Source organism: Triturus cristatus, chromosome 10 (genome assembly GCF_964204655.1).
Source record: "Triturus cristatus chromosome 10, aTriCri1.1, whole genome shotgun sequence".
In the NCBI taxonomy this organism is placed as follows: domain Eukaryota; kingdom Metazoa; phylum Chordata; class Amphibia; order Caudata; family Salamandridae; genus Triturus; species Triturus cristatus.
The window spans coordinates 1,201,514,690-1,201,539,492 of record NC_140593.1 but is presented as its reverse complement, the minus strand read 5'-3'; the positions used below and the strand labels follow the sequence as shown (position 1 = coordinate 1,201,539,492).

The following is a 24,803-nucleotide window of genomic DNA, read 5'->3' as shown; positions in this document are numbered from 1 at the left end:
CCATTTGAAGGTCTTGCGTAGGAGGCGGAGGGTGTGGAAGCAGGAGGACGAGACGGAGTTGATCTGGTGGTCCATTTTGAGCTCTGAGTCCAGGATGATTCCCAGGTTGCGTGCGTAGTCCGTGGGGGTGGGCAGGCTTCCGAGGGCGGGGTGCCACCAGGTGTCGTTCCAGGCGTCTGGGTTTGGGCCCTTGATGAGTACTTCCGTTCAATTGTGCTTTGAAGGGAGCCAAGTTTCTATTGGATAACCTCTTGAATTTAGATGCCTGTTCTAGATTATTTGAATAGCACTTACGTTACCTAAGGCTATCTTCAGACACAGAACAGGAATGTTACGAACAGCATACTCGAAAGTTCCATGTGCGCCGATATAGCGTTTTTAAAATAAAATCTGTCGATGTTTAGTTCCCAGTTTGTCTCGCTGAATTGTTTTGCACTATGTAATGTTATCTTCACCCTCTATACATATCTTTAATCTTTGTCTAAACAAACGCTGGCCTCTTGGCTTTTGTGTATTTTTAATAGTTATTGTTCCCGTATCTCCTGAAAAATTGCATTTATATGAAGTTATTGAGTTTTTCTGTCAAGGAGTCCTTTTTAGTCCTGATGCCCCACTTGCCACTATACCCACCTCCTCTGTGCTCAGCAATCTATGTCCCAAATCACCAGGACATTTGACATTACCCCATTTCATTTTGGCCGTCTGACTCTGGACTTTTGTCCAAATAGTCGCTCGTGAGGGAGGCAGTGCATCAGCCAAAGCTTTGCTGCCTACCTGTACAAAAGACACATAGAAGTTCTTTCTTAAAGCAGTGTGTTTTGTTTCTTTTTGTAAAATACCAGCGCAGTACCATCCCTTTTTGTAAATACTATCACCCAGTTCCTTGCTATTCATTTTATTGGCCTCTTAAGTATATTGATCCCAGCAGAGTTTGCAACCTAGGTCATACACATTGCACACAAGTCTGTCGCAGGCTTCCTAAACTTAATCGCTGTTTTACCAACATAGAAACACCTCACTGCCACTCAGATGGGAAGTCATGTTAGAAGACGTGTTTTTTAAATGCTGACATTTGGAAAGGTGCACAGCAAAGATGGCAGCAATCTAGGAAGGGTTGGTCTTGAGCCCTCTAGCCCTTCTATCAAATGAAGAACCTCAGACAAAGCATTATAATGACCTTCTGTTGATGTTTGGGAATAAAAGGAAAACCTTAAAATCCTATCTAGATCCAAGCTAAAAATACTGAACTTTCATTGTTAAGAGAGTCCTAGAGAAATTCATGTTGGATTTGCTGAACGAACACATTTCCCAGAGACAACCACTTCAGGTCTTTAATGGGAGTGAACCATTTTTTCAGTGAATTATTTCATCCCACAGCAGTAATCTCTAACCTGCTGAAAAAGATAGAATCTGACCGATTGTGTCTTTTTAATCCAGCTGTACAGTCATTATTATATTTGGTCTATCTTCATACAATCAAAATGCAGAAATGGGCTGTCTGGCAATAGTAACCCGCTCTGACTCAGAAGAGGCAGGGGCATGCTAGTTGCAGTGACAGTTGCAGAAGCTGCAGTAGAACATTTGTTATCATCAAACACCAGATTAAGGTGTACACTTTGTAACTCTGACAACACCTGGAGGAAGGGAGGGATTTACCAAGTTGAATAGGGGTAGCGCTTGGGGCCAATGCCACCAAGCATTTTGCGTGCATAAGCCAAGGTAAATGAAAATGAGCACTTCGTGAATGTATAATTACAGTTCTGATTCTAGGATTTTATATTCCTCAGACTTGGCAATGCAGAAATTCCATCAGTTTGGTGTAATTGCCTTGTTTAAAAATGTAGGATTTGGTTCATGATTCTGGTGTCTGTAATATTACTTGAGTGAAATCCTACAGAGCAAGTTTGTGACTTTCAAACCCACTAAACTTGTGAATTTAGCCCTTGGTGATTTAATAAATACAAATGGAGGAAGCAGAACCGGGACTTTGCCTTACTGATGAGCCCCCTAGTGTCTCATGAGCAGGACTGTTCCGGTATGGGTCTGATGGCCTGTGCAGCCGCGCTCGGAGTGCTAGCTCAGTGGGATATCTGTGCAGCAGCACATGATTTCCTGCAACGGAGTTACATCGAGTAGCACGCAATTTGCCCACCGTTGGTGCTGGAAGCACCCATCATTAATGAGTATGTTTGCTCCTTTGAATTACTAAACTGGATGGCGTCTACTTTTTCACATGATGACAATGATATCCTGTTGGAAGCTGTCGCCACTTTTTGCACTTACACACTGATTGATTGATAAGACCAGGCCACCCAGACATTTTTTTTTATTTTTTTTTATCTCCATTTCATTATTATTTTTTGTTTTTGTTTTTCATTCCAAAAGGATTTTTTTTTAAACGAATAGACCTTTACTCTTTTTCACACCCAATTGACATTCTTCGCTTCCAGGTCGCATAAGCTCTTGTTGCTCAGACTTTTTGAACTCTGTCTTCTACTTCGATCACTGTGCGTAGGACTGCCCAAGGGGAGGGTGTTGTGAGGGTTTAGGGGTGCCAGCGGACATTGCTAAGTTAGCATTAGGCCGTGCTTTGCATCACCGCCATCTTGCCGCTTATGCACACACTACATGCCTTAGTTCCCGTAAACACTTTTGCTCGTGCTGCTTCACATGGGAACTGTCTGCCTTTCACTATTTCTGTTGTGCTGAGTTCTCGTCTGTTCATCGTGTTCAAGGCCAGAAAACCACTCCGCTGGTTAATCGCCTTTGGTCTGTCCCACATACATATAGACATAACATGGAACACAGCTGCGCTTCTGACTTTTCGGGTGCTTTTAATGTTGCATGGGATGCAAGTTATCAACACTTGGAGAAAACCTTTCCAGAGGAAGAGTTGTGCTTGTCCGGAGATGTAAATCCTATCATCTAAGACTCGAGGTAGGGGGTTCAGCTGTCCAAGCCCAGAGGTCTGCCACTGATATAATAAACATCGCTTGTAGCATGGGGAGGGTGGTAAAGCGCTATAAGGCTTCATCCACAGTCATTATAATATGCTATTCCCGTTAGTATTATATGGAATTGTAACCATGCTGATTATATTGTTTCTATGCATTACTTTGCTAGTGTTAGCACGTGTACTGCATTACAGAGCATGTTAGTTGAAATAAACATTTTAAACTATAGAGGGTCTCTGGTTACTCACACTGTGAACAGGTATGAGAATCTAAGCGAAAGAATGTCTTATTCCCACGAATTCTGAGAGGCCCTGAGTCACATGTTCTAGGATATCCAATCATTGGTAGCCCTGCTGTAGTACGGAGAACGAATGGGATACTATAGCTAGCCGGATAGGGGTTCTGTGAACTGAGGCGTGTTTTTGGTACACCACAATACACCGAAGTCCTGGTTTCCTATGCATAGTTCTGTGTATGTGCAGAATCCCTGCAACATTCCAAGATTCCATATTCAAGATAAAATGGATACAAATACTATACTTTTCTCCTACTGCTAGAGTCCAAACTGGCTGCCATATCTTTGAGCCGTATGACCTTGCCCGGGGAACCCGGCATGGGTGCCCCCTTTCTCTCCTGCTATTTGTGTCAGCGACCGAGCCCCTGGCTATTGAGTTCCTTATGTATTATATTTCTTTTCTAATTTACTGGTGTTAATTTCTGCAAAAATGTTCCTAGATATAAACACTATCCTTCTTGAACTGGTTTGGAACACTGGCTGGTGCCGTATAGTACTGACCAAACATCTCCTTCTTCCCGAATCCAGATGCCTTGGAGCCCCAGATTTGGTCTTATTATGAGATACAGCTACAATGGGCTGTATATTGGCTGGCTGGACGTCCCCTGGATCAGGTCAAAAACTGTGAATTGCAGATTTTGTAGCCCCCCACCCCAAGACACCCAGGTGGGACCAGTGGCTCTGTTGCTAGAGGTGACTCGCACTTGCCTCCATAATGGGTTACAATACACCAAGGGTGCAAACGCTAATTCCCCAGCGATAACCATTACTGAAATTCCTGGCTCAATCCTTGGCGCTTTCCCTGTGCAACATCCTCAACTGAGAGGAGGCTAGGTTAACCATTGTAGGGGACTTGTACGAGGACGGCCACTTCTTAGAGTTCCTCACATGGCAGGGTCCAAATGGCGATGCTCCAGTTGTGGCATAACCCTCGAAGTAAACCCCCAACACATACCGCACTACAGACATTTATATACTATTGACCACTTATAGTCTCATGGCTTTAAGTAGGTCTCTGGGCCCATGCCGGGGTGCCTCTACAGGCTATTCAACGCAGTTTGGGAGTGTGAATTGATTCTAGTGTTCAATTATAAAGTCTGGCAACTAGTCCTACAATACCCACCCCTAATCCTGCACAATGCATGATTCAGTTTCATTCAGTTATGCATACCCCATAGAGCCTACCTTACCTGACCAATTTCCTATGGCATCCCGAACTGTCCCCATTGTCCATCGATCCCAGGACACCTGACACACTTTTTGGGGGGAGGAGGGGGCTTCAAGTAGCTTCACTCACTCCTTTTTGGTATCTGTCCTCTTGGTGCTTGCAAGTTTTACAGCTATGTCGCTTGTCCACTCCCTCTTCTCGGGAGTTACCCTTGGCCTGAAACGGTGAAGCTTACAACCCGATTTCTGGCTCTTGCTTTATTGCTTGCGTGCCGAGCCATCATCTGTCATGGGAAGTCTAAGGCAACCACCCCACTGTCCACATGGCACGTCGATCTCCAGCACTGGACCCAGGCGGAAGTTATTGTCCTAAGACAGGAACAAAAACGTTGACGTAGTTGTGTTAATAGCCGATCACTGGGATAACCTAGTGCACAATCCTAAATTAATAGTTAACAATGAAGACATCCCACCCTGAACATGTATAGACGCATACGCAACAGCCATCTTGATGTTCAGTTGCCTCTGAACCCCCCTCCCACCCTCTCTTTTCGTTTTTCTTTTTTATATATTCCCAAGAATGCACTAAGCTGTGTGCCTTCTTCGTCCATATTCCTCATATAGGAGGGACCCACCATGCTAACCCCATCCACACTGAGCAGTTCTGAGTTTATTTATTGTTTCTTTATGAAACTTTGGATATTTTAAGAGTTGATTGCACCTCACAAAATTGTTGGTACTATGTCATCTATACATGGTAGCCTAAGCATACTAATGACCTGATCTAATGTTACCTATATAGTGCTTTGAAATCTGTGCCTTTTAATTGTAAAATCAATCTTAGTTTAAAAAACAATTTGCATTCATGTAGAAGTAGTTCAATACATCAGTAACTAAAAGGTGATGTGTGTTTTGTTTATGGGTTTATTATCATAGGATAACACATGTCACTATGTAAATGTGAATTTAGCAATTGTATCTATAAGTGCTTTACTACAGAAGTATCGGAGGACAAATATAAATTAAAAAAACAATACAAAAAGGTTTAAAAAAAATAATTTACAACAGAAATGGAAAGCCTGAGTTTGTAAATATTTATCCTTGCAAGCACATATGGGACTTTATTGTAGAGTACAATTTTATGTCTCCTGATTATTTTTCATATGCGTATCATGTTAAAATCTCTATGCATGTATAGCTCGTGTGGTTATGGATCTACATATTTATATATTTTTCTCCCACTGCAAAGTAAAAAATAAAACAAGTTAACTAATTTCTCCAAATCATATCTCTGATTCATTCTATTCCTCTTCCATAATATTCCCTATCTCTGGACTCACTCCATATCTCTACTACTACGAGCTCCCAAATAATCCTTTCCCAACTCTTCACCCTTCTGTCCATCCTTTATCGTATTCGCCCAAATAAGAGACTCTCATGTCTACCACTCCCACCACTGACAATGACAATTTATATTTCCCTCTATAAATCCACCTTTGGGTTCTGGAGTTGCATGCTACTTTCTGTAAATCACTTTAATGCCTCGTCTTGGTTAGTAAGGGCTATATCAATACAATTACAATAATTGGATGCCCTCTGGAACGTTTATTAATGCTGTAGCATGTTACACTTGGGTGTGAATTATTATTATTATGTTTCTTATATAGCGCCTGAATCGACCCCCGAAGGGTTATCTCCGCGCTTGCCTTGGGAACCCGTCCTGGCTTTTCCCTGTGAGATAGCCCCTACAGAGCATCCCCAAGGTGAAAGCCAGGCATCCCGCCGCGGGGGGCCGTTGTGGAGATTAAGCAAGCTTAATGCCCAGAGTTGCAGAGTGTGAACCCATGAATAGGTCAGGCACCGAAGCGAGAATTATCGAGTCCATGGACATTTGAGCTCAAGACCCTGCCGCATAGGGAATTGAACCCTGGTCCCGGGTCTGACCTCTGCTTCAGGGTCTGCCTGCTCTAACCAGTGAGCCACACTTCTCCACACCCTTCTGTATCTCAACAATTCATAAATAATTGATTAACAGAGGTCAATGTATACATAGTAGAACCAGGAGATGAACAATATCTTCAAACCGTTTTCATTTTGTGGAACAGTTCGCATCCTTTGATGTCCTGAGGAAATTGTTTACATCACACAAATAGATGTGGCCTCAACTTCCTCCATCCAAACAAGGCCTAGCAGCGGTCTGTTCAGAGACTTCAGTTTGTATTTACCACGAACAGCTTCAGCAGACATGGCCCTTTCCTGACAATTACTGGGGCAGCCGGTCCTGGCTTGCATTTAGGTGACACTTTTCCACAGCATCTTCAAAGCTTTTGAGAAGTCTTCTGTGCCTTGGAAAAGCTCCTGTCTGCAGCATGACGTGGAGCTCGCAAGCTGCTATTTTGAAAAACGGGCATTGGCAAAGCCAATAGGTCTTGCCTATGTAAGAGCTATTGGCTTTGATAATGTTTTTTAGACATGATGGACACCAGTGTGGCTGCTGTTCAGTATGGGTAAAAGTTAGTGTGGTGGGATACTGTTAGACCTTTCAGCCTTAGGGCGGTCTTCCCCCACACTTTTTGCCTTTTGCCATTTTTGCTGATTTCGTTTTTTCTGGCCTTAAGACTCTACACACTGACCACTGCTAGCCAGTGCTAAAGTGCATGCGCTCACTCTTTAAAACATGGTAACATTGGTTTATCTCCGATTGATATATTTAGTTTACTTACAAGACTCTATTAACGTGTCAGTACATGTGCCCATGCTCCTGTAGCCAGCAGCACTGATTATGCCTCCCGCATGAGTAGCCCTTTAAACATGTCTCAGGCCTGCCATTGCAACATGTGTGTGCAGTTTTAAACTTCCATGTCGACTTGGCAATAATTGTTTTGCCAGGCCCAAACTTTCCGTTTTTATACCCATAGGTCACCTGTAGGGTAGCCCCTGGACAGCCCAGAGGTCATGGTGCAGTGTACTTTAAAAGTATGATGTACTTGTACATGTCTGGGTATTGAAAAACTCATTTGTTTTTCACTCCTGGAAGGCCTACCTCTCCCATTGATACCTTTTTTATTTATTTTTTAAATCTTTTATTAAATTTGTGCAGTTGTTTTAAGAGTTTGCATACATATACGAGGACTTTTCCGCAAAAGATGCATTGGTTACATTGTGTACATTTTAGCAGATCATCAGTATAGTTCACTGTAGAACGCTGTCAGTTTAGTATTTGCAATACATGCCTGGTATATTTAAACAGCAGTTTCAAATTTAGAAGTAAGTGCGTTGTTCATTTTTCAGTCATCACTGCACATCATATGAGGCCTACTGTTATGTACATGAAAGTGCAATTACATTAGATAGGAATTTATGTAAGTCCGAATAATTCTAAAACAATTAACATAAGAAAAGAAAATACAAATGATAATTATTGGAAATGTCATCACCTAGTGAATTGATATATTTTGATTGCATTAAAAGATTTGTTTTCACTACACTTCAGAATTACAAAAAAACTAAACGTAATTTGTGCTTTCCTGTTTCAGAAATATCATAAAATATCCGCAATGTTAATTTTTGTTGTGTGCTATAAAAAAAGCCTTTTACTTCAAAGTCAGAGAAAGAAAAGTAAACACCAAGCTTCCTCGGAAGACGGACCCTGACATTTGACGTCTGTCTTTAAATACACAGCAAATGTGACCAGATAAGACCAAGATTTAAAGGCCTGTTTACAGAAAATGAGCACTCAAAAAGATACTCTAAACAAGCAATGCTCCACCGCATGGACAAACTCGAGCTGTACAGTCTAAAGTGAATCAAGCCAGCAAATGGAAAGCAAGCAAATGTGAGTTACAAAGCTGATGGTCTGAATGCATTTGCAGGGAAGCTTTGAGAATGCCCACAAGAAGTTGTTGGTATACCAGATTCCTAAGGTGCCTGTTAGGATTCGACCTAAACAAGGAATGCAGACAGAGCGGTGGCACATGTAAATGACACTTGTCAAGCAGCTTGTTGGTCTTTTAGCCCAGTAAATCTTTTTGGGACCATTAAATAATATTTTATACCTCTCAGTTCATTTTGATACCCATCCTAGTGTAAAGTAAAATGATTCCAGCTACTAAGGTCGAGCTTGCGAGAGCATGCGTTTATTTATCTTATACCATACCCCTCCCTGTTTCTTCTCCTCCATCTCGGGTTCTGCTCCCCCTTTCCCCACTCCGTCCCGTCTATGCAGTCTTGATCTAAAGCGCTATGAAGCTGCTTGCGCTGGCCACTTTAACACTTTTTAAAATCCTCCTGGCCCTACCTCCCCAATTAGCCACCCCCATCTGATTGCCAAAGCTAACCGCGTGCCAATGGGCGAGCCCTTTTGACTTTGTCTGTGCGTGTTATTTGCTGTGTTCAGCAGAATTTACTCCTGCTGTGGTGACCGTCACCGTTCTCATTTATATGCTAAATCTGATGAGGTGTAATCATGGACGGTGACTAGGCTTTGTTTTCTGTGCAATATTTGTCAGGAAACACATTATTCGAGAGTGAAAGACAGATGACCCAAGCGCAGGCCAAATTGAACCTACTTAAAAATACCAGATTTGGTTATAGGAAAATTGTATGCAAACATACCAGATCAACACAAGCTATAGTGGAAACTTCTTCTATGCTGGGGATTTCTGTGACAGTCATTCAGCTTCATATATACCACATTCTTGGAGGGACTACTACCGCTGTGAATGAAGCTATGTCTGGTTTTCTTGTAAGCTTCAGGGAAATGTCTATGCTATTATTTATATCAGGTAAGTAGGAATGCACTATATGGTTGGAATTGAAATGTTGGTCTCAGTCAGTGTCTTTTTCTTTCCTGGCAGTGCCCCGATACATATGGTTTGAAGATCACCTGTTGTGTTTAAAACCTGTTCCTCCATCTCCCTAGTTTTGAGTGGGAAGATGGCGGGATTGCCATCAATACTGCTTGAGCTTGTGAAATGACTGATCTCAAATAAACATCTTAGCAATATGAAAATGCTTCCATACTCCAAGCTTGCCAATGCCGTACCACTGGTCAAAGGACAAAAATTCAATATTAGTCTTTTTTACAATCTATTGTGATTCTTGATAGTGGTGCATTAATCTGACGGATTGGTCTCTGAAAGATGGCCATCCTTATTTTTCCTGCAAAACGTACAGTATTGGCAGAGGGACCTTTGCGCTCCATTAACTCTCGCTTTGCATCTTTTCAGCAAGAAGAATTTTGGAATCAGCTACCTGGGCCGGGATAAGTTGGGACAGGAAGCTTATTTGTCACTGGTGTCTGACTGGGACCTGGGCACAGCATTCGGCTGTGCCTCTACACCCTTCCTGCAGCTGAAGGTTGACATCAAGCCCTTGGAAGACAGTGAGTTGAACTGAGATGGCTGAATCAGAATGTAATGATTTAAGGCTTCTAAGCACTCCAGTATTAACCCTTCTTTGAAAATACACTTGTGTCTGTGTGGCAGGATTGGCAATATCCAGCTCTCGACATTTTATATGGCAGGTTTTAAGGGCAGTCCTGTTGCAGGGTGTTGCAGTTGCATTCTTTTTCTTATTATGTAGGCACTTACGGCACATTGTCGCCAGATTTAATAAAGGCTGAAAGGTTGTACAACAGTTTGATCCTTTAAAGTCCTTACTGCGTGCCACATGAGCAGTCTTTCTACTTCTCACCATTGGGAGATATAACTGGTCACCAGTGTATTATGTCTGCAGTTAGTTGCAGATGATAGTTTAGGTGTAGTTGACACTGTTGCGCAAGTCATGACTTTGTTAGCCTACAAGGGGTGCTTTCCCACCCACGCATGACACGAGTGGACTTGGTTTAATGCACCATGTATGAATGTGAAAGACAAGCTATTGTAGCTGTGCAAAACACTGTTCAATTTGTAATTGGCCTAGTACTATTGCTTTTGGGTTACTAACAATCCCATAAAGAGATCAGGGGTGCTGTGGAAACATCAACCTTATTTCAATATTCACAGTACTAAGAAGAATGAATATTTTTAAGATAAAAGTATTTATTACTACAGGAGAAATCTGTTTCTCAGTACATCTAAAACAACTATACAAACTATTATAAAAACAGCAACAAAACATGTTATAAATAACGAGAACAAAATGAAAATTTCCAGCATTGCTAAAATTCCATCAACAATGTTGTCTAGAACCTAAAGCCTACTTGTATGTGCTATACTATGAGAGCATGAAAGGCAGAACCACTTTCAATCTAGAGTTTCTTAGGGAGAAGACACACTGCATACCTTGTTGACATCAAAGGCTGTCTTTATCAGTGGAGGCGTGATGACCGTGTTCCTCGTGAAGGGCAAACCCCCACTGTGGTACCAGTCAGCCGGTCGTCTTCCAGGACCTGGCTTCATCAACTTCAATCTTCAGGCGAAATGTATCCGCTATGAAGTGTGTTAGCAGCAGGTGTGACCGTCTCTGGCAGAATCTTGGGTGATAATCTGGGGGGGAAGGACCTCTCCTGACAAGTGGTCAAATGGCTGTCCTTGTATCCTACATCTTATCAAATTGGAATTTCTAGCATAAGTTTAGGAATGTGTGACAGACGATGTATGCATCCCAAATGTTTCCTTAGGAACATATAAGGCCAAAGTATGTAAATTCAGACTACGTTTTTTTGGTTGTTTATCTGCATGTGTTCTTATTTACCCTGCAAACACAAGGAGATGATGGACAGAGCGCTGAAACTTTTCAGACACTCACCTCCGGTCACAGATCTGGGTTGAATCCATCATTGTTCTTTAGCTCACTTTGCCGACCTAGTTCAGACCCAGCTATATTCAAATCAGCCTTGACCCAGTGCCTCATGGGAACAGTCCAGCTCGAACTACCAACCCAGGTCTTCCCTGAACCGGAAACAAGCATCCTGGGACCGGTTTCAGGGTAACACCCCTCATCAGCCAGGCTTGCTTGAATCCAGTGGCATAGTGAGCAAGGGACCCACGTCTGGGCATACCCTGTCAAGTTAGGGCAAACTTAGCAAACACAAGGAGATGATGGATGGAGTGCTGAAACTTTTCATACACCGTCTACCCAGTCACATATCTGGGTTGAATCCATCATTGATCTTTAGCTCACTTCGCCACCCCAGTTAGTACCCAGCTATATGCGCAAACCTGCCTTGACCCTGTGCCTCATGTGAACAGTCCAGACCGAATTGCAAGTCAGTTGGCAGGGTATGCCCGGATGTGGGTCCCTTGCTCACTTTGCCACTGGTTCAAGTCCCCTGTACCACAGTTCAGACTGGTTTCATCTGTCTGCTGAATTATCCTAAATTATTTTGATCACCAGCTTCATTAACTTGTTTGTGTAATTAGTCATGTAAGTCTAGAACTGATTTTGTGCTTAGTCCAGCCTGGTCCATGGTGTCTATTGGCAAGGTGTCACGCTGAATGTTCTTGGCACCTTTCATGTAGCAAAGAGTACCATTTTGCATTTCAAAATGTCAATTATTCAAGGCAATATTCTCATTACAAGTTGGGTGGAATAGATGGGGTAATTATCACATCTCCTAAATGCTACTACCCCATGTGAGGTACTTACTAAGTCTGGTAATTGCCTTCTGTTCAAAGTCTTCAAAACCAAAATATGGCATAACCTGCAGATTTTTTTTTTTAGCAGTGAATTTCGCATGATTTTTCTTATTACCCCCAAATGTTTTCAGGTTTGATCTGCCAGATTTTACTCTGGGAAAAACTGCAAAGGTTTGATAAATTACCAGACAATTCCGATACAGTCTCCTGTTTGCACAGGGATCGATATTTAGCCCTGAACTTGTAATGAGAGCCAATATGTCAGAGTGCAATTGGTGGCTTTTTAAAGAAACTCTACTTGCACCTAGTAAAACCAGCACCTCCTCGTATCTTTTTACAAACTTCTGATTGCATTGGTATTTTGTGAATGTTTTTTTTTCTGTATTGATGTGATCTTTCCTGCCTCGGCCTGGCATAGCTGCTCACACACCCAGAGCTCATGTAAGGGAAGGCAGGACTGAGCTGGAGAGGCCCGCTCGAGCACTGGCTGTGGAGCACCTCCGGGCCCGCGCTGCTGGACTGGACACCCCGTTCACTTGTTTTGTCCTGGGGATCAGCAGTGGCTATAAACCTGGATGCAGTAGCTCTAGGGCAGGAATTGTACCTCACGCTACACACCAGCCCAGAGCAGAGGACACACAAGGCAGAGGTTTGCTGTTAATCTGGACCCACATCAGAGACTGCGTCATCCTGAGAGTCTGGGTAAACTCACCTGAGCTCTTGTGCTGCTAGTTGGACACACTCCAATTCCCCTGAATGTCAAAGGGGTGTAGTGAGGCGGGGGGCGCTGACTACAGGGCCCAGCACTACTAGCAGCAGGGTGGTGGCGACGGCTGTTTTAGTACCCAGAGGAGGCTGGGCCACCCCCTTTTTGTTCTTCACAAGGTAGGGGCGGTTTGCCCTCTTTCTTGTCTTATTGTGCAATTTATTTTTTGAACCCATAATCTGGGAAGCGCAAGTCACTGCCTTCAGTCTCATCCACTGGGTTTGGCACCCACAAAACATGTTTCTGCCACTGTGTTGATCCCTAATATGTCCACTCAACTAGGTGAAGTTGGGATATTAGAGTTTTCACTTTAAGTGCTGGAACAAGTCCAGACCAAGGTGTTCTAGAAGGGGAAACATCAAGTCCAGCAACTAAGTGTGAAATCCAGGGGCAAAGTAGGCAAGAGAAAGAGAGTGGAAGTGGGTACACGCAAAGAGGCCGTGTTTATCAACCTCCTCCACTACAATGGGCATGGGAACTGAAGATGGGGATACATTCATGGACCTAACAGATGCTATATGCAATAAAGTCCTAGAACTCTTGACCAACAAGCTCTACTCAATTTTTGCCCGTTTGAGCAGAATAGCAGTGCAAGCTGAGGTTTCACCTGTAGGGGCTGTGAAGGCTAGCAAGCTTGTGAGTGAAAACAGAGGCGTTCTATCAGCACTCTCCTTAGAGTAGGAGCCACACAAGAATATCTTCAACGCTTTAAGGTTTTATGCCCAGCAGTAGACAAGGGACTGCGGCAGAGCAAAGTTTAAAATAAACTGTAAACTACAGGCTGGTTTAATCCTACATGTTCTGTGGCCCATGAGAAATTGATATTGGTCCTTTTCTCCAAACCCTGACAATGTTCTGAGGGCAAGAAGAAACTACAAATCCACCCTGGAGGCTAGCAGATCCAAGGTAAGGGCGGAAGCTTGGGAGCGTTTGGAAAGAGCCTCAAACTAAAGGCTCTGCATTATTTTGGAAGGTCGTTAACTGACCATTTTTCACAGGGTATGAAAAGCCCTCACTGGACACTGTTATCCCAGTGCAGGTTTGAATGGATCACTACAACAATATCTTTAACCTAGGTACCATTGAGATTATTCCGGAGAACGATGAGGTTGTCTTCGGTAACCTGGAGCTATATTCCATACTTAGTGATTCCATTTCAGTTATGGGCATAATGGTCACCCTTAAACAGAGTCCTGTGGGGAAATCCCCTGGACCCGATTGAGTTCCCTTAGATCTTTTTAAGGACAATATTGCACTTTGGGCACATTTTAGTTAATGTCTTTAAAGCTTTTATTAAAGAGGCATCTATTCTGTCTTGGAAGGAAGCCATAGTCGTCCCCATTTTTAAGACCGGGGACACACCTTTACCATCCTGCTACCAGCCAATCTCCCTTCTGGACAGCTCCCTTCTACCTATGGGTAGAATTATAGCAGCCAGGTTTGAGGAATGGCTGGAGGAAAACCAGGCTCTATCTAAAGTACAGTTTGGGTTTTGACCATGGGTGGACACAATCGAACAGTGCCTGGATATCTTAGTTGCTTATTGGAAAGTATGCAAGGGAAGGAGAGCTTCCATTCACCTAGCCTTTATTAACCTCTCCTCTGTCTTGGACTTGGTCAGTAGATCCAAGTTGTGGGGTATTATGGCAAAGATGGAGATAGATCATACTATAATTGGTCTGCTACAGAGGATGCACTGGGACTCTCTGAATAGGGTGAGGTATGGCTCAGAGGGTGAACTCTCCCCTGCAATCAAATCTTCTCTCTGGGTTAGGCAGGGGTGTGTGATGGCCCCTTATTATTCGTAATCTATACTAATGATCTGGATCCTTGGTAGAGTAAAGCAGGGAAAGATATGCCCATGGTGAAGTGCATTTCCGTCCCTGATTTACTGCATGCTGCTAATGCGGTTTTAATCTCTTGACCCAAAAATGGGTTACAACCCAGTTTAGATGCTTTTTATAGTTTTATGGGGAGGGTAGGGGGCTTGATCTTAAAACTAATTTCAGCAAATATTTTCCAATGTGCTTTGGACCAATAAATATCAAAAACAGATAATTTAATTTGGGAGGTCAGAAATGTGCAGGGTAAAATCTTTTAACTACTTGGGTCCCCCCCTGGATCATAATTTAAATTGTCATACCCTTTTTAACAGTAGGGCAACCCAATGCCAAAGAGTTATATAGTCTGTTTTTATTTGTGTGCGCCGACTAGGGCACAAGATGGTCTGCAAATTGATTAGTATCTTGAAGGCATAGGGTGCTTTGCAGAGGGTCGAGCATACGTTTTTACGTAGACTTTTGTCATTGCCCCAATCTGCTCCTTCATATATGTGCCATTCTGAGGTGGGTTTGACCCCTATCGAGGACAAGATTAAGTTGGACCCCCTGGTACTCTGGATCAGGATTTGGTATGAAGAAGCTGACACACTTTCTAAAGATGTACTGAAAGATTGTCCCAGGATTACGTCCTGGCGCTCTCATGGACTAATTATGTTAATGAGAGCTTTAGGAATTTAGGTTTCCCTAAGCTTTTTCTTAATTTGGCAAATATCGTGCGTGATGCAACCGCCATCCTTCAGTTTTCTGTTTGTATGTCTTCCCTCTCTGTCTGGTTCTGTTTATTGTTTATTCTGTTTACTGTGCCTGTTCTCGATCTGCTGTTTTTAATCTTTTTTTTTTTCTTTTTATTGTACCTTGTTGTGTCTTTTTTTTAGTATTGTGCCCTTTGTGTCCATTTTCTCTGCCTTTTTCCCGCTGCTGCTGCCCCAGCGGCCCCTACCCCTCCCCCCCCCCCCTTTTGATGGCTGCGGGGCCACACTGCTGGCGTGCCAAAGGCAAGCCTCTCTGCGCCAGTCTGCGACCCTGGTTCTCTGACCCCCTCCCACCGCTGCGACTAAGCTGCCTTCCACGCTATCAACCCCGGAAAAAACAAGTGCCAGTTGTCAATGCCAGACACCATCCACGGCCATTTTTCTTGCAGACACTGCCGCTGAACCTTCACCCACCTCCGTGCCCACCCACCGGATGCCATGCACCCAAACCTCTGAGGTGCATCCTCCTCAACGTACGCTCCCTGCACAGACTGCAGTAGAGATCTGGGACCTCCTTGACACCCTATCACCGGACGTCGCCTTCCTCACAGAAACCTGGACAAACTCATCCTCCTCCCGAACATCGCTTCTGCCATGACGGATTAAAGATCCAGAGGAAGGACCGCCCAAACCACCCAGGAGGAGGGATCGCCATCTCGCACAAGAACTCCCTCCTACTCACCACTTCCAGCATGAACGACTCCTTGTCCCCCACGGCATGCCTTTACTTCCAGATCCAGACAAGCCCCAGAACGACCCCACGTGGCACCCTCACTTATAGTCCTCCCGGACCATGAACTGCATTCACCATGACCATCACTGACCTCATCGTGTCCCACACCATCGACTCCATGGACTACATACTACCCGGAGACCTGAACTTCCAACTCGACAACCTCAGCGACCAACTCGACAACCTCAGCGACCCCCAACTCCTCTGCCCTCCTGGACAACCTCGCCAACATCGGAATAAAACCGCTAGTCCCCACCCCTACCAACAAGGCAGGGGACACCCTCGCCCCCATCTTCACAGGAGGGAACAACATCCACCTCAGCCGCACCACCTCTGGATGGACCACCACTGCATACACTTCTACTTTGATCAAACCACCGCTCACAAATGTACACCACGCCCTCCACGAAGCAATTGGAGCAAGGTCACAGAGGAACACCTCAACTCCACCCTAAACCACAATCCCCCCCCCCCCCCCCTCCCACCACGACCAATGTCAACTCTGCAGCCACCAAACTACACAGATGGATCACCAACTGCGCAGACAAGCTTTCCCCCCTCCGTAACTCTGACAGACAGCGCCCCATGAAAGCCACCTGGTTCACCATCGACCTCCTAGAATCCAAACGCACCTGCAGACGTGTCGAGAGTATGGAGAAACAGCAAAACCCCAGAAGCTCGGACCACCTACAAGAACACCATGACAGAATACCACCAACCTATCAGATCCACCCAAAGGACCTTCATCCAGGACAAAATCCTTGCCAACTCAGCAACTCGAAAAAACTTTTCAGCATCATACAGGAATTCACCAAACTCCCCAGTGAAGCCACGGACGTCGCTCCTTCCCCGGACCTCTGCAACAAACTCTGCTCCTACTTCCATCTCAAGATGAAGTCCCTCAACGATAACTTCAACTAACAGACACTGAAACCACGCCTACCTCCAGCCACGCCAGCCAAGCTACCTTCTCCGCCTGGACCACAGTTGCCACTAAAGACACCGCCACGACCATGAAGAGCATTCACTCAGGAACCCACACGGACCCTTGCCCGCCACACATCTTCCACAGCCGTCGCCATAGCACCCGAGTTAAGACGCACCATCAACGCAAACTTCGAACGCGGCTCATTCCCTGACTGGAAACGTGTAGAAGTGAATCCCCCTTCTCAAGAAGTCCTCCGCAGACCCGATGAACCTCAGAAACTACAGACCTATCTCTCTCTCCTCCCCTACGCGGCCAAAGTTACAGAAGATAGTCAACATCCACACTCTCCTCGGCCTGGGCCACATGGTGGCCCTCATCCTACTAGACCTCTCTGCAGCCTTCGACAGTCTCCCACTGTACCCTTCCCGCTAGACTCCACGACGCTGGCATACAGAGTACTGCCACACTCATAACCAGCAGACTGGACTACGGAAACTCCCTCTACGCCGGAATCAACAAATCCCTGCTCTGAAAACTCCAGACTATCCAGATCACCGCTGCCAGACTCGTCCTCTGCATCCCACAACAGCAACACCTACAAGACCTCCACTGGCTCCCCGTCAAGAGAGTAACCTTCAAGCTGCTCCTTCACGCCTACAAATCCCCCCACAACACCGGACGCCAATACCTCAACGAAAGAGCCTCCTTCCACGTACCCAAGAGAAACCTCTGCTCCGCCAACATTGCCCAAACCCCACGCATCCGCAGAGCCAGAGGGGGTGGAAGAGCCTACTCCTACATCGCGGCAAAGACCTGGAACAAGCTCCCACTCAACATCAGACGTTCCCCCCCACTCTGCACACCTTCAGGAAGAGCCTCAAGACCTAGCTCTTTGGCCGATTCGGAGCTGCACCCTCCACGCTTTGATTAAACTTGGTAGTAGTACCAACTACAATTTTATTAAAACGTTGCTGGGAAGTGAATTTTAAGTAACGTCATTTTTCAGCTCGAATTGCAGATTCAATCTGACCAGGTTTCGCTTTACCTCACTACATTTACGTAGATTGCATGTTTTAGGTGGCTTTTGTTTGGGCCTGTGTCTTTTAAAACTTGTTTTTAATCTTATTTATGTCGCTAATTTTTTGTATCACTTGATCTAATTTGTGCTTAATGGCTTTGTTCAAGCCGAATTAAGTTTTGAATAGCTAACCTGTCAACATCCCATAGGAAAGCATTTATCTGATTTGGTAGGGTAAAACGATTCTATACGTTTAACCTCTTCGGTGCCCGTGACGAGCTGGACTCGTCATGGGCCGCGGTGGCGCTGTACCCATGACGAGTCCAGCTCGTCACAAACCCCGCCCGCTAATGTAACGGCCGGCACAGGGCGGGGAAAGGGGCGGGCACCGAAGGGGTTAACAATGTCCTCTTTCTTGCAGTAATATTGCTCATTTTAAAAGTGTATATATTTTAATTGTGACGCTTTTACTTACCTCATTCCGGGGCTCTGGTCTTTTTCTTTGGTGTCCCTGCCCGATCCGCCGCGGCTGCATTGCCGTTTGAGCGGCGGGAGAAAACACCTCTCTGACCCAGAACTCACTTCCGGCAGGACGCGGTCTAGTCGTCCGCCGGAAGGGAAGGTACTTAACCCGTATGTGTCATACGCGCAGCGGACAAGCCCAGCGGGCGCGCCTAAGGCAAGCCCGTCTGCGCCCGTCCGCGGCCGACCGGGGCGCGGGGCCATACCCCTTGGCTGTTTCTTGCCACCTCGCCCTTACACAAAGGAGGAGCTCACCAATCTCCGCACGAAGATCATTAAGGAGTGTGAGCATAATATGGATATTGGCAAGAATGACCATGAACTACCATGTAGGCATTGTGGATATACTCTGAGGGAACACTCCACAGGGAGACTTTCTGATACTCACAATGCACAGGGTAACAACAGGAAGATTAGCTGCGCCCTGCTCAACTGCAGGTCCCTAAATAAACATAGGCTAGAGATTCATGATCTCCTGACTGATAATAAATGGGATATGCTGTTTTTAACAGAGACCTGGCTCAATGAGGACTCGGACCCTGAATTAACGGAGGCTCTTCCCCACGGTTATAAAATCTGTAGGCAAGACAGACTTAGCGGGAGAGGTGGGGGTATTGCAATAATTTATAGGGAGAGTGTTACATGCACCCTAGAGTCCGCCAATGTTGCAGACAGTGAAACAGGAGCTTTCTCCATTTTGATTGACACTAACACGGTTATTAAAGGCCTATTAGTGTACAGACCTCCTGGTGCCAGCAAGGTCTTCACTGATAGTTTGATACATGACACCATCTCCTCAGCCATGCGCTTTAATAAATATCTCTTGCTAGGTGATTTCAATCTTCATTTGGAAGACGTCAACAATACAGCAGCACAAGAAATGCGACAAGAGTTACATACTATGCAGTTACAACTATGCTCCACCCTTCCCACACATCGTCTAGGGCATCAGCTGGATCCCATTTTCTGCAACTGGGATAATATTAAGCAGGAACCCCCCATACCTCTGATATGGACAGATCACTACCTTGTCCCTTTTTCCTTCCATCTGAAGGATTATAATAATCGGAGCCAAACCACTTGCATCAAGAGAAGACAAAAAAAATGGGCTAAATTCTCTTATAATATGTTCAGGGACAGCTTTATCCAGGAAGGCCCCCCCACTGAGTTGGGCACTACCCTCAATGAGGCTTGCGAAAACTTAGATGCACATATTACATTGGCTCTGAATTTAGCAGCTCCCTGGTCTAACAAGGGCCCGGTGCGATCAACCAAATCAGCACCATGGTTTAATGCGGAACTAAAAGAAGCCAAGGCTGCCTGTAAACGGGCAGAACGAGCCTGGAGAAAGGCCTATCTTGTAGAAGCAGGAACGCGGTATAAAGTCTGCCTTAAGAACTATCATGCCTTGATTAGGAAAACCAAGGCAACATTCTACACCGATTGTATTGACAGGGCTAACTGCTCCACTAAGGAGCTATTTATGATCTATAAAGAGATCTCAACATTAGCCTCCCTAGATGAATTGGCGGGCGCCTCTGCGCAAACCTGCAACAAAATCGCTGAGTTCTTCCAAAAAAAGGTGTTGGACATCTATTCCACTTTTCCTTGCGATGCCAGAACTGGCTCCAATAGGCTCCCCCCCCGCCCCCCCCGCCCCCCCCCCCCACCAGGAAGTCAGAAGGGGGGATGAGAAGGAAGGCTGTATCAGCCAGTTCCTTGTTCCTGAGGAGGAACTTTTGACAACAGTAGCGAGGGGAATTAAATCAGGCTCCCCGAGGGATCCCGCACCGGCCAGAATATTAGCTAGTTCTATGAGCTTCTTAGCCCCCTATATCAGACACATACTTTCTCTATCCTTTGACTCAGGCAAGGTTCCGCCTGGATGGAAACAAGCAGTCGTGCTACCCCTAAAAAAAAAAAACTCAAGTGAGTGCCACTCAGCTTAACAACCTACGCCCTATTTCCCTCTTACCCTTCTTTTCCAAACTTGCCGAAAAATTGGCCAACCAACAACTCGCAGCACTCATAGAGGCGAACAGCCTTTTCCACACTTGCCAGTCTGGCTTTCGCGCTCACCACTCCACGGAGTCAGCCCTACTTTTCTCTACAGAGGTGCTGAGGAAGCATGTGGACGAAGGGCAAGTAGCAGCACTGATACTTCTCGATCTCAGTGCTGCCTTCGACACTGTAGCACACCACACCTTGCTACAGTGTTTGAAGAGAGGGGGAGTGACGGGAAAAGCGTGGCTATGGCTAGAATCATTTCTGACTGACCGCAGCTTCTATGTGGAGCAAGGGGGCAACAGATCAGATGTTTTTGATCTTAGGCAGGGAGTCCCTCAAGGTTCTAGCCTCAGCCCCACCCTATTCAATTTATACGTTACACCTGTGGCGCTTATTGCTGAGCAGTATGGGGTTGAGGTAGTAACATATGCCGATGACACTCAGCTGGTTGTTGCCCTGACCCAGCCAGCTGAGCAGGCTGCTAGTAAATTCACATCCTGTCTCCAAGACCTTTCAGCCTGGATGGCTAGTAACTGCCTCCGCCTGAACGGTGACAAGACAGAGGTACTTATCGTCGGCAGATCTCCCTCAGTTTGGACCTCGGCCTGGTGGCCGCAGGCCTTGGGACCTCTGCCGATTCCAAGGGATCAGGTGAAAAATTTAGGCTTTTGGATTGACTCAAACCTGACTTTTGACTACCAATCCCGGTGTGTCTCTGGCATCTGCTTTGCTATCCTTCGCAAACTGAGAGACGCTTGACCTGCTCCCGGAATCTGCTAGGAAAACTTTGGTACATGCCCTAGTCACCTCTAGGTTGGACTATGGGAATGTTCTCTATTTGGGAGCAAATGCAAGCTGTCATCGAAGACTCCAGACTATCCAAAATGCCGCCGCTCGCTTGGTACTTCGGTTACCAAGAAGAGCTTCCTCGAAAAAATCCCTGGAGAAATTACACTGGCTTCCTATTAAGGAACGTGTTGATTTCAAGGCCCTATGCGTTGCCCACAGAATAATTCAGGGGAAATGCCCGGGCTTCTTGCGCAGCCTGCTCCTTCCTTATATTCCTGCTCGGCAGCTGCGCTCCCTTGGAGGTGGATTCCTATCGATTCCTAGAATCAAGAGAGCCAGGATGGGTGGGAGGTCGTTCCGCTCCTTAGCTGCCCGCAGATGGAACACCCTTCCCCCCCGACTACGGACAGAAACATCAGAACTGATTTTTCGGAAAGAGCTGAAGACGTTTCTCTTCCCCAAAGGCTAATCATCTGCTCCCTTGGTTTTGCCGAGTAGGTGCTGCTACAATCCTTGATAGCGCGGGGACACACTGTATAGTGTAACCAGGCGCTCTACAAACTCAGAAATAATAATAATGTAAACAGTATGTAGCTATTTTTGTTCTGAAAAAGAAGGGTGTAAAGTTATATAATAACGTAAAGACATTTTCACCAATTGAGTTTGTACCATTTGTACAGTTGTATGCCTTGAAAAAAGGAATCTTTGTATCCTATTTCAACTGTAAAGAAACTTTGTTTGCCAATGTTCAGTCTCATGAGAGATATGTGAAGCATATTATGGATTTTAAAGAGATGACACTATGAATTTTGTCATACATTTATATATTTTTTATTTTTCTATTTTAAACAAATTTTGTAATATAAGTGCACAAAAGGTTTTATGAATATTTTTCACATGTTTTATATTTAACATACAATGTATGGTTTTAAGAAGACTTAACACTAGAACAATAAACTTGAAACTTGTGCTTATGATGGCGCTGTGTACATCTTTTAGAAGGCTTTAAATGAAATATTTAATCAGAAAGAGACCAATTGGCTTTTTAAACTAGTGCTAGAGTTCTTTTTATACATTTCAGACTTTGTGTTATCTAGTATGCTAGTAGACTGTTGATGGTTGGTCTTTAACAATGAGCTGGTTCTCAATTAGAGATTCATACTCTAGTTTTGTTCAGACAGGGTACTTTACAGAGAAGAAAGAACATTTCTACGTTTATTTTCTTCACTATTTGGTTATGGCAGGATTGACCTGGTTGCTGACATGTCATTTTCGCCCACAGGCCCTCTGTTGGAAGACTGGGATATCATCAGCCCTAAGGATGTCATCGGAACAGACCTGCTGTCAGTGGAGAGGCGCTCTCTGGCAGCTGCAGCACTTCCCTTCACTCAGTCAATCATTTCACAGGTGGGAGCTGGGGCACGGCTGTCAAATTTTCCAGCAAATGCAAATATTTCCTACTTAATCGTCCCAGTTGAAAATTCATGCTGAATAGTGTCCAGAGGGTGTTCCTGAGTGTCATAACTAGACCTTGTAAAAAGGTCATGCCTTGCTTCAGTTAGGAAAGGAAGGAACAACAATCATGTGAGATTTATGATATTTTCCAATCAAATTCCACACAACGGGTTTTCATCCAGATGAAACTGCAAGCTCCAGACCAGATTTCTTCCAGTCGCTAGGAAGGTTGACTTTTAAGCCTAAAGAGGCTTGCACCAGGGTGCTTCAGAGGGTGAGAGTAAATACTTGATATTTATGTTGTAAATCCATTGCCCAATAGTAATATGTTCATGTTTACAGCTCAGTGTGGCCAAAGCAATCCCATTTTTTAAACAGTCCATGACGTCTGAGTGCCCTTAGTAGTAAATGCAAACTTTTCCTTACACTGGCAACTTGTATAGTCCATTTTCCTCCAAATTTAACCTAGTCTTTTAATCTTACAAGGGGGGGGGGGGCGCTGTTTTTGGTCGACAGGAGTGGGGCAGAGCGCATAGTGCATAGCGTAAGGTAGACTGGAGCAGATATTTGAGAAGGAGCCATATATAATTTACAGGACCTTGAACTGTATCCTTTTGGCCAATGGGATGCACTTTTTAAGCCATTCACTGTCCTGTTACTGGTCTTCATCCATGCTTGGATGTTACCTATTCTTTTTGTTTCTCGGTCATGATTTCATACAGCTTTTTAACTGCATTTGTTTTGGGATACACAGTAAATAGCACATGCTAGAACTCTCCATTGTCCCTAAAGGTTCAGACAGCACTGTGGCATCACTCCAAGAACACTGAATACAACAGTCTCCGTTTCCAAACTGTACTTTAATTGGGTGTCCTCTGGTGTGATTTTAGGAGTGGGCAGTTTCTGATTGCCTAACAAGGTTCCGAAATTCCGGAATGGTTGAGGTATAAACAATATACTGAAGAGTTAGACTGGGTGGAAGGTGTAGTTTTAACATACCCAGCGTTTGCTTGTGGGAGGGAAATTAGCTGAGTGGAATACTCCATCTCAGCACATTAAGTTATAGGATTACGTAGCATTACCTTTTTATTGGAGTTATAAGGGAAGAGTCATCCAGGGGTATCTAGTAATCAGTTGAGCTCTACTAGATCAAGGATCTGCTCAATGCAGCCTTTGTACAATATCGTATGCAAATGAATAAGATGTTTTCTGGTGGTCTCTTTTTTTCAACCATGTATTGCTTCTGCAAACAAGGAGGGAAAGGGTATCTTCACATGTAGGTGCAAGCTCGGTTTCTGTGGCTTTAGGTTCAGCAGAACCTGTTTTGCTGCTGTAGAGCTGCTCAGAGCAGGGAAAAACCTGATTTCTTAGTCCAGCAAGGTTGTACCTTGGGATGGATAGGTTTGGGTGGTGTGTCTCAGTTCTTTGGCGGTCTGGAAGTCCTAAACGTTTTAAGCCCCATGTTTTCAGGTTAGTAGGAAAAGTCCAGTTGGATACAAGCAAGGGTCCCAGGACCTCCGTAACAGTACTTTGTGGTGGGAGTCAAGTGTCACTCCAGCAGAGGCCACCAGCAGTGTCCAGTTCGGTACCAGTAGGTACTGGTTTAACTTGGAATCTCAAAAAAAGGCCTCTTACAGCTTATTGTGTAGCTCTGTAGCCATACAGGAGGTCAGCCAACTGACTCTTGGATGCCACCTCTTTGACATGGGCAGGTCAACCCCTTCAGGGCTCCTCTCATGTCACAGGCAGCAGGTCCAGTCCTCTACCGTTCTTCTGCAGCTACAGAAAGTGTTCTGAGGAGGGTGCTTTAAGAAGCCACATTTATGCTTTGCACTAGTTAGTGTTTGCACCTGGCCCTTCACTGATGTGGTGAAAGTTCACAAGGGTAACCCAATCCCCTTTTCAGCAGATCCTGTGTGACATATTGCAGATAATCCCACAGTGCCCCTCTCTTCCAAAATCCAAGATGAAAAAATGTTTCTCCCTTTATGCAGAG

At 44.9% G+C, this 24,803-nt stretch overlaps 1 protein-coding gene across 2 annotated transcripts in view; it reads left to right on the top strand.

Annotated features, from left to right (window-relative positions):
• Window positions 1-24,803, top strand: part of TBC1D25 (TBC1 domain family member 25) — a 100,886-nt gene that overhangs the window by 44,620 nt on the left and 31,463 nt on the right. The window contains exons 1-3 of one of the 2 annotated variants that reach the window (XM_085629659.1): window positions 8,119-8,251; window positions 9,645-9,799; window positions 22,635-22,759. In XM_085629659.1, the coding sequence (XP_085485785.1) occupies window positions 8,235-8,251; window positions 9,645-9,799; window positions 22,635-22,759 (297 nt within the window). In that variant the 5' untranslated portion in view covers window positions 8,119-8,234. Of the gene's footprint in view, window positions 1-8,118; window positions 8,252-9,644; window positions 9,800-22,634; window positions 22,760-24,803 lie in introns of those variants that run through there. The other variant, XM_085629658.1, reaches the window with a different exon arrangement.